The 10,194-nt window shown below is 39.6% G+C and overlaps 2 protein-coding genes across 2 annotated transcripts; one reads left to right on the plus strand and one right to left on the minus strand.

Moving 5' to 3' along the window:
• Nucleotides 1-5,788: 5,788 nt before the first annotated feature.
• On the plus strand, nt 5,789-7,221 carry LOC105054345 (LEAF RUST 10 DISEASE-RESISTANCE LOCUS RECEPTOR-LIKE PROTEIN KINASE-like 1.5). Its single transcript, XM_010935843.4, has 2 exons — nt 5,789-6,784; nt 6,877-7,221. The coding sequence occupies exons 1-2, from the start codon at nt 5,933-5,935 to the stop codon at nt 6,886-6,888; spliced, it is 864 nt and encodes a 287-aa protein (XP_010934145.2). The 5' UTR covers nt 5,789-5,932; the 3' UTR covers nt 6,889-7,221.
• A 1,096-nt stretch (nt 7,222-8,317) lies between these two features.
• Nucleotides 8,318-9,563, minus strand: LOC140855299 (uncharacterized). The gene is made up of 4 exons (XM_073251173.1): nt 9,251-9,563; nt 9,051-9,143; nt 8,789-8,890; nt 8,318-8,695 (listed from the first exon to the last, which is right to left on the minus strand). The coding sequence occupies exons 1-4, from the start codon at nt 9,413-9,415 to the stop codon at nt 8,318-8,320; spliced, it is 738 nt and encodes a 245-aa protein (XP_073107274.1). The 5' UTR covers nt 9,416-9,563.
• Nucleotides 9,564-10,194: the final 631 nt, after the last annotated feature.

The raw sequence follows: 10,194 nt of genomic DNA on the forward strand, positions 1-10,194 counted from the left end.
GTACTTTCTTCATTCGAAATTCGAACTCGAAAGTAGGGGACTGGTGTTGGGTATAAAATACCCGTCGATCGAAGTTTGTAAAAGACCGACCCTTCTAGGGCTTTTCCGACTTCCGACCTTGTGTGGTGTCTCTCTGAACCCCCTCGACCGTTCGAGCTTCCGGACTTCTCCAACAATGAGCTTCTCCATTCATCTACCGGGTCGCTCCAAAGGCTCTCTAGGCTTCACTATCAGCCGACCTTCTACAGTGATCAACTATTCTTCGAATCCCTTCCAGACTTCTTCCGACCGCGGACGACCCTACTCCGAACTTCTTCCGGACTTCGTCAATATCCGAGCTTCTCCAACGACGAGATTTCTACAGTAGCCAGACTCCATCCAAATTTTTATGACGGTCGACCGCCTTCCAGATTCCAACCGAGCCCCTGCGAGAGCCGAACTCCTACTGCAGGCGGTCTACTCTGAATATCTACTGTAAGTGAATTCCATTCGAGCCTCTAATGTAAACGAATTTTTTTTGAACTTTCATTACAGGCAGACTTCAGCCGAGCTCCTACAGTGGACGGATCCCAGACGAGCTTCTACGATGGGATAGGTCCACCAGCCAGGTCGCTACTCCGAGCTCCCACGACAATCGATCTTCGACCGAGCTTCTACAATAAGCAGTCTCCTTTCAGCCTTCTACAAGAACCAGACTCCGTCCAAACTTTCATAGCAGATGGATATCGGACGAGCTTCTACAACGGACGGACTCCGACAGCTGGATTTCTACAACGGTCGATCGCCTCTGGTGTCTGCCGAACCTCTCCAACGCCATCCGAGGTCCACCGCCGGCCGACCCTCCGCCAAATTCTTCATGAAACTGGACTTCTCCGATGGATAATCTTCAGACGAGCTTCCAGATCAGGTAAATTTCAGACGGACTTCTCTAACAATCGGACTCCTACCAAATAGAGGAGATGAAAGTCAAATCGAGTCCATAAAAATCAAACCAAATCTGCAGCTTGGAAGGGGGTATGGTGGCCACCTGTAGATGTAGATTTGAGGAGTAGAGGCAAATCTTATCTCCTGCTTTCATATTTGGCCAAAATGGAAACATAATTTCTTTCTTCCTCTTCTTCTTTTATGGATTTAACTAATCATGTCCTACAATGAGAGAGAAAGAGAGGTTTGATAGGTTACAATTCTCTCTTCCAATCGAAGAGAGGTCAATGTCAAAACATATGAATGGCAAAACGGCAAATGCCACTCCTTTAAAATACAATTCAAGTGGTTTATTTTATCATAAACTCACTCTTCTTATCTAATTAAAACTTATCTTTAATATCCTTAGTCCATGGAATTTATAAAAAAATACCGGATTTAACAAGGGAGAAGGAAAGAAATGGCTGGGTGAGAGGGGATAACATGGCATGCGTATTTCGCTCTTGCAACAAATTTCACCATTTTTTGGAGAGTGGAGTATCACGGATTACATAATCTATTTTAAATCAGGGCTATATCAACCTAATCCCTCTTCAACTCAAATTCTATGGGAAGGAAAAAAAAAGGCAAGCATAAGTTTTTTTTTTATCATGTAGCCCAACAGATCCATAGATGGGACTTGGACCAAAGTTAGAATGGCTTTTAGAAGAAAATGGGCTGAGTAAGCTAATTGATCTGATTTTTATAGGAAATCCAGCCCAATCTTATTGGGACTTGCTATTATTTAATGACTCGAGTTCAAATAAATAAAAAATCACTGGATCTAAGCAGGGTCGGTCCCATATTTTTTAGATCCAGGGCCAAATAAAAAAATAAAGCATTCTCTATTAAAAATTAACATATTAGGATCAAGCCGTATCCCTTCTGCTGGTCTTCTTATCGAAATTTTTGTCACAGAGCAACATCGGGCCGACGTGCCATGCTTCCTTCTGATGAGCTTCTTATAGTGGTTTGCGAAGTCCAATTCGAATTCATAAAAACTGTTGACTAGCACGTCGGAGCAGTCCATCTCAGCCTCGCCCAGCTGATAGAAGAGATCACTTAAGAAAGAGCTGACTTTGGATAAATCTGGGATCTGCGACCGCTTCAATTCGATGCGATGTGGGAGGCCGAGGATGACAATGGTCTCGAGATCATCGGGCAGGCTCTCAAGAGGGGGGTTTGGGTGGTGTATGCTATGGTTGATGCAGAGAGTAAGAAAGCTCATGCCATGAAAGAAGAGCAGTGGTATACCGAGGTCTTTTGCGAGGCTGACAGTCTAACGGATAGAACATATCAGCGATGACGTAGTCAAGACAGTGCTCTTTGAGAACCTGATCGAATGGTTGGCGTAGGCCGGTGAGGAAGCCGAGAAAGTTCTGTTGGGCGGCCTGTGCCGGAAGGCAGAACATGTTTTCACCGTCAACGGAAAAAACACCTGGCACTTTCGGAGTAATGAAATGAGAAACTATCCGTCTTTTTTTTTTTTTTTTCTGTTTTACTACAGGAGGTGAGAGTCTCACATGGGGTCTGGGCCTGGGCCTAAGGCGGTCGTCCAGTTTGATTTGCCTTAGGACCGGCTCTGTATCCAAGGGAGGAAAGTCGGATAACTTTAGGGACGATAATTTTTTTTTTTTATTAGAACTTTTTTTTGATTGGACTTTAACACATGATACCTTGACCGTTATCAATTAAATTTAAGTCCTGCACACATTTGTCCAGGATCTGCACATACTTACATTTATATTTTACAAACTTACACTCATTCCTGTGCACAGTTTTATTCTTCCTACACACTTATATTTGTGTACATACAGTTATTTCTAACTGTGTACGTGTTTCCCAATTCAACACTTCGGAACAACCCTTCGACTGTCATCTTTCAAAAGCAAGTAGCATCCTATTTTAATTTGTATACATATTGCCACAATTTTGGGACCTATTCTTTGGTGGGTAAAAAGCTTACTGAAAAATTTATATTTTTTTAAGTAAATATTTTTTAGATAAAAAAATAATTGATCAATATTTTTTTATGTATAGAGAAATAGTTTTGGAACCATATATCCATATTTTTTTATATTACTATCTTTCAAAATAATTGCTAAAATCTATCCATATTTTTAATAATATATTTTATTATATAGATATTATATAATATTAAGGGTAATTATGCTACTTGAAAATTTTCTTGATGGTGCCGACTATACTTTTTAACTGTGACTTCCACTAAAGAATTCTCAAACTTAAAATTACGGATTGCTCTCAAACTTAACTATCAAGCAAGCAGATGAACTGAGCCCTGATTAGATTTTAGAAAAAGATTATTCACCATGATTACTTTCAAGGACATTAATTAGGGTCTATGACTTTCAATTCCTTCTGTTTGCCCAATTGTTTATTTTTTTGAATGCTCTCTACATCATGCCAGTCCTATGTTCTAACAATTCACATGAGTGACAACCACAAATTGGGTGAGATAAATACTTAGTTGAAAAGGGAAATCTTGAATGGCTATTTTGCTTTAGATCGATGTATTATGCAGAGAGGTTGAGACTACTTCAGTATGAATGTTTTACCTACAATCTAAGATATAGGGAGCATTTGATTTGCGATTGACATCGAATTGATTATATTCTCTAATGTGTTTGGTTCATGATCAAAATCAGATTCGGAATGAAATTTGAATTTAAAAAAAAATAGAGATTGAATTTGGGAGGATTGAGGCATTCGCATTCCTTTTTGAGATCGAAAAAGAAATGAGACTCCCTCCAACCAAAAAGTTGATATGGGAGTCATTTATTTTCATTTCCATTCTAATCTTAACTCTCTCTGATCAAACATGCTAATGATATTTTTAATTTTATTATTATCTTGGATGCTATCAGTACAATTACGTAGCTATTCTTGTAACTATCACATAATCACTAATTCTACACATGCATTGAACAAAATTTAATTTGAATAAAATAACGTAGAAGAAAATTTAAGAAACTCCAGAATTTCAAATGGATCAACTGATCGTAGAAGATAAACAAAATCAGGCTGACAAAATCTTTAGTTGGAAAAAGCTCTAAAGAAGAAGCTGCCGGATTTTAGGACTCTTCTTTCACCCAAAACCCTACGACTGGTAATTGGTATGAGATTTTAACAGATATATTTGAATTTCTTGTAAATGAAGAAGAAAACTATTATTTTCCCTCCAAGTTTTATTGTTTGCATTTTTTTTTTTTTTCAAGCTAATCTATGTAGTCAAACAGATGATCATTGGTGCCGATCGATTTCATCACGGGGGTTGGAGCATCGTCCTCCACCCGAGATTTTCTTCGTAATGATCGTTTTGATTATTCTATTTTGCAGAACAACCTGGCTCCGGATTGTTAATTTGAGCTGATAGCTGGGGCTCATATCCCGTACTTAGTTCAAACCATCTTTCTTCTTTTTCCATAACCATCCTCATTACTGTTTGTAACTACAAATAGATCAGAAACGTCTGGACAATTAAAAAAAAACCATCGAAGGAACTCCCCAAGATAATTCTTGGATACACGTCTTGAAAGCCGACGACGCTCTTACTTGGGTAGACGCCGTCAACTATTCACGTTCTCCAGGTACGTTGTCTCTCCGGTATTCAAATTTATGCCACCGACGGGATGCGTCTTCACTCGTCAAGAATTAAAATTCGGATGCAGAGAGATGTTCCAGCTCATGCAATGAGAAATATGGCTAAGCTGTCGCCTTTCCTCCAAAGAGTACCATACAAGAAGAAAAAGAATGCTTCCAGGAAGGTCAAAGGAGACGGGAATATATATATATATATATATATATGAAAGCTATGGTTGAGGGTGTGGGTTGACCATTTGCATGTGAGCCAGCACAGCAAGGCCCAAATATTATTATTCAATTTATAAACGATTTGATGAATCTCAGCGGCAAGACCCTGTTAGACTCAGAGTGAAGAGTGCAGAGAAACTATAGTGTTTAGGCTTAAGCTAATGATGGATAGATTGTAGGATTGCCATAAAGCTAGTTGGAGGCCAACCAAAATTAAATCATCTTCTCTGTAATTTATAATTTTAAATGCAACCCTCTTTCCTATGAAGAGGAAGTGGGGGAACTTTGATCAAAGCTTTATACATTGTGCGTGATAGTTTTAGTTTTCTATGATATGGTTATGATTATGTCCACTTATCTGTATGAATATCAACTGGAATCCACCATTTGATTATTTTTACAGCCAAATTGTGTTAGCGAAGTCATTCAAAAACGCAATTTATTAAATTTGTAGTGCATACTTATTGTTTACTTTTAGAAAAAAAAGGGTAACACACACTGTCGGTATCATCTTCTTCTAGAGGATGTTTACCAGATCTTAGATTTCATATTATAGCAAGTATCGTATTGTTGAACATACTTGTGAAGTACTATAGATGGCATAGAGGCTCATGGTATTGATAGTGGTTAGATGGTTACACTTCAACGTTATACGACCCAAGGTTTGAAAGTTTTGTACATCCAACATTGTGTATATATACATGACAAATGCGTAATCTTTTCAAGAGAAGAAAAATATCTTCCATATCTTCTTCCTCCTCTTTCCTTTGTGAATCTTGTGAAGGTTGGATTATTAACTACTTTTTACATTATTTAACTAAGCACATGATTTAAACCCAATTATCGACATATTTTAGTAAGCACTTAGGCTTGCACTAAGCACTATAGCCAACTAATGCTAATAAAAAACTAATGCTACCAACGCCTATGCTTCCACAAGGTACATCAATGTAGCTAAAACTAAGAGCACCTAATTCAAAGTCTGCCCCCCACTGAAAGCAAGCACATCCCAAAAGCTCACACGAGCACATGCTCCTCCTTCCTCATCATACTCCTCCAAGGGAAGACTTTTAGGCTTTTAGCACCCATCCCCCCTCTTCCTCCCCTCCCCTTTATTCCACTCTACCAACCCACAACCATGACTTTAAACTTCCCCACCACCTTTCTTCTCCTCACTACCACCCTTCTCCTCCTCCACCCCACCCCTTCCTCCTCGGATTATGCCTGCAAGAGCTCTTGCGGCTCCCTCGCCATCCACTACCCCTTCGGCACCGGCCCCGGCTGCGGCAGCCCTGCTTTCCAGCCCCATGTCACCTGCGACTCGGACCACCAGACCCTCACCCTCACCACCCACACCGGTTCATACCCCATCCAAGCCATCGACTACACCAATCAAGTCCTCTACCTCACCGACCCCTCCATGTCGACGTGCTCCTCGACCAGTACCAGCAAAGGCTTCTCCCTCGACTGGAACGCCCCCTTCACCTTCCTCGACGGCAACATCTTCGCCCTCCTCGACTGCTCCACCTCCTCCTCCCCTCTCTACTCATCCAACGCCACCGACGTCCCCTTATGCGACACCAGCAATGCACCCATCTGCTCCCTTCTTTACTCCTGCCCGGCCATTTCTCTCTTCAACGCGCCGATCTCGACGTGCTGCATCTACGCGCCGGTCAGCCTCGGGCCATCATTCGAGATGGATCTCAAGAAGCTGCAGTGCAGCTCCTACTCGGGGATTTATAGCTTCAATGGCGCCGAGACTGATCCCAGCGGGTGGAAGTTTGGGATCGCCCTCAAGTACCGGTTTAGCGTCGACGATGGCTATCCAAGTGCATGCGCCGACTGCGAGAAGAGCAATGGAGTGTGTGGTTACACCGGGCAGTACAATTCCTTCACTTGTAACTGTGGCGATGGGATGAACTCCTCCACGAATTGCTACTTTGCCTCGGCGTCCTGGAACGGTGGGGGTGGACTATTCCATCGTGGATTGGTAAGATTAACATAATGCAGCAGGATAATTCTAACTGATTGGATTAGATCACTCGTTATGGCTATAACTATGTTTTGTTTCATCTGTTACAGGAATTGGATTGATCTCCTCATGGTGGCTAGTTGTTGCTTGGATACTGTAAGAGATTTGGACAGATGTGGGTACAAGTGGATTTCGGTGTGCAATGGGAATTATAAAGCTAAAGTTTGGATAATTTGAGTTTAATTGTGCTGTTCTTATCTTTATGGATATCCATAAAAGGCAGAGATCTTGTAATCATGTTTCCTTGATGCCATTTTGTAGTGCAGTCCAAAGATTTGTACATTAGGAATATCAGAAAGGTGCAGCAAGGACCATGGAATAAAGACTAATTCCATGTTATCATTATCTCTTCTTTTGGTTACGCATATTATGGAATAAAAAGGATGCATGGTTCCTTTTTCTATATCCGTGTTATTTTTGTCATAGTTATCATGGAAGAGCTTCTTCATAGATGGGAAGTCTCTCTAACCGTAGGATACCTAGTTTGGCTTCCTGAAGGGGCCATATAATGGAACATATTCTAAAGCCAACATTTGCTAGGTGGCTTTTTCCTCAAAAAAAAAAAAAAAAAAACTTTAGCTAGGTGGCTCCAAGGAATCTGATTCACTTTTGTGTGATGACGATGTATTATGCCTTTGAAAGAAAAAGAATGAACTCAAGAGTCAATTAATTAAATTTGGCCATAAAAAATTTCAGACCTGTGTTGATGTTGACTTGACTGACCTTCGTCCACTACAGTAAAAATGATGAAAGACGACGCTATAAAAAATATTTTACGACGTAATAAACATCGTTAATAAGATTTACGACGCTTCAAAAAGTGTCGCGAAAGCATCGTCTATGTTAGAGTGGAGACAAAAAGCGCCGACGTTTTTTAAAAACATCGCAAAAATTTTCTACGATGCTTTAAAGCGTCGTAAATTAAGCTTCTAATGGCACTTTTTAGCGTCGTTAAAAACAACGCATCCTCCACTCTACCAAGACGCTTTTCGAAGCGTCGGCAGTTAAGTCATTAGCGACGCTTATAAGCGTCGTTAAACAGTGTATTAACGACGCTTATAAGTGTCGTTAAGTTTTGTAACAGAAAAAAAAATATACAAGTTTTATATACAAAAAAAAAAGAATACATACATTCCTGTACAAAATTATATCAATTATTCAAACATAAACCTGTACAATCACCACCATTCACACCAAAAGTAAACTTCAATAGCAAATTTAACCAAACCAAAAGACATTATTTTATATAAATAAAAATAAAGTACTAATCGTCCATTACAATCAAGAGTAATATAAATAAATATAAGAATACAATAAAAATAAAATAATATCAATCTGCAGGCGGATGGTCGTCGCTGTCTCCACGTGACGTGCCGCTGTCTCGACGGGTGTCTGATGTGCCAGGAGCCTACAAGAAACATATCAAAAGCATGATTTGCATATCTATAAATAAAAATATATAGATCATTAAATTAATACAAAAATATATATTTAGTAATATGTGTTTACCTGAGATGGGCCATACATCTCTAATAAAGATATAAGCCGATCAATCTGTCCCCTCATGGCCTGCATCTCGGCACGGCTCTGTCGCATCTCCTCCATCTCAGCGGCACGACTCTGTCTAATCTCCTGTATCTCTGCCTCGAGTCTGCAGATGCGTGAATCCTGAGCATCTGCTGCAGCATGCTGCGTATATCTACTAACCTCGGATAACTGAGTGGGAGAGACTCCTACTCCATAACCCCTCACTCGGCCATAGCGCTCTGGTCCCATCAACTCTGTGAACACATCGGTCTCGATACGGCTCTGCTGCGTAGATGCTGCAGACTCGTCGTCACGCTCCGCAATGAGAGATGTGGCCCTCTTCTATATTTATTTTGAAAACAAGAGTTATACATTAATAGCAAACAAAATTAAATTAAAATTATCGTCAAAAATAGAATATTAATAATGCCGTACATATAAATCTCTCGACTCATCTCGAACAAAAGTATCATCCTGATGAGTATGAGTCATCCGGTAAAACTCTACTTTATCGGGTTCCCTCCCATGCTCATCCACCTACACAAATAATTTCAATTTTAAGCAAACAGTTATAATAATTTAAAAAAATATATAAGTATCATGATACAGACATAGTCCACGATACATAATGATATTAGTTATATAAATATTTCAACATAAAAATTAAAAATTAATTATGAAAGTTTAAGGAACATACAAACTCCTGTCGGAGTCGTGCATAACTCTTTGACCCCGATGTATGAGGAACAGACTGAGCTGCTCGTGCAGCTCTACCAATAGCAGAATAAGTCTGTAAAATGAAGTAAAGAACTTGTTATATGTATAATATATAATATATAATATAAATCAATATTTTTATAAAATATTTAAAAAAAAGATAATGAGCAGATAATATACCTGTGCCCTCTCGGAGAACCAATAATGAACCAACTCCATCCACTGATGAGGGGGTACATCAGGAGGACAATTCCTAGCAACCTCCTCCTCTGTCATACCCTGTCTCATATAGTCCCTCTTCAATTGTGCTCTATATTCTTTCCATTTGCGGTTGAGAGACTTCATTACAAAATCATGAGTGGATGGAGGGAGAACAAACTTGCTCTATAAAAAAAAAAGTTAAATGAAATAAATTATATAAGTGATTAACAATTAATATACAGTATGAACATCAATTCATTACCTCTATAACTCGGAGGAGCTCAACTTTGTACGTTGGAAGTATGTCATTCCATTTTGCATAGCCCAACGGACATAGCTGAGGCCTCCGAGCAACAGTCCCAAAAATGAAGTCAATAAGCAGGCAGCTTTCTTAATTGGCTGACCTAGCTGATTGCACTCCACAATAATTCTCTCACCCTCATGCATCTGCCACACATCTCGTATTACTGTGGGTCTGCGTCTGGGGCGTACTCTCTCGGATCCGTCTGCAAAAAATACATAAAAGTAACTATATCATAAATATACATAAAATGAAATAAAAATAAAATTACATGAAAGACAATATATACACTGCATGTGTATCTCATCATCTGGCTGATGAACAGGAGGATCGTGCTGTGCTGATGATGAAGGACAGGGCTCAGAATGCTGTGCAGCTGAACTGCCTCAGGCTGCTATGCTGAAGAAGACGTACCGGCCTCTGTCTGTGAAAACTGAAACTGCACACCAGCATATCATCCCTGCGACGCATGATGTCACCTAGCATTTATATAAATAAAAGGTAGAATCAGTTAATATATGGAGTAAAATAACATAATAATTAATGCAAAATATATACATCATAAATAATTATTACCAGTAACAATCAAGCAGTAGTGTTTCCTTCAAATTTGTTCTAACCA

The sequence above is a fragment of the Elaeis guineensis genome, chromosome 2 (genome assembly GCF_000442705.2).
Source record: "Elaeis guineensis isolate ETL-2024a chromosome 2, EG11, whole genome shotgun sequence".
In the NCBI taxonomy this organism is placed as follows: domain Eukaryota; kingdom Viridiplantae; phylum Streptophyta; class Magnoliopsida; order Arecales; family Arecaceae; genus Elaeis; species Elaeis guineensis.

Excerpts from the sequence above, each read along its gene's own strand:
- LOC105054345 (XM_010935843.4), top strand. The coding sequence starts at position 5,933 with ATGACTTTAAACTTCCCCACCACCTTTCTTCTCCTCACTACCACCCTT.
- LOC140855299 (XM_073251173.1), bottom strand. The coding sequence starts at position 9,415 with ATGAAGTCTCTCAACCGCAAATGGAAAGAATATAGAGCACAATTGAAG. Across the intron at positions 9,144-9,250 it reads GGTTCTCCGAGAGGGCACAG|ACTTATTCTGCTATTGGTAG; the intron begins GTATATTATCTG and ends TTCATTTTACAG. Across the intron at positions 8,696-8,788 it reads ATGAGTCGAGAGATTTATAT|AAGAGGGCCACATCTCTCAT; the intron begins GTACGGCATTAT and ends AAATAAATATAG.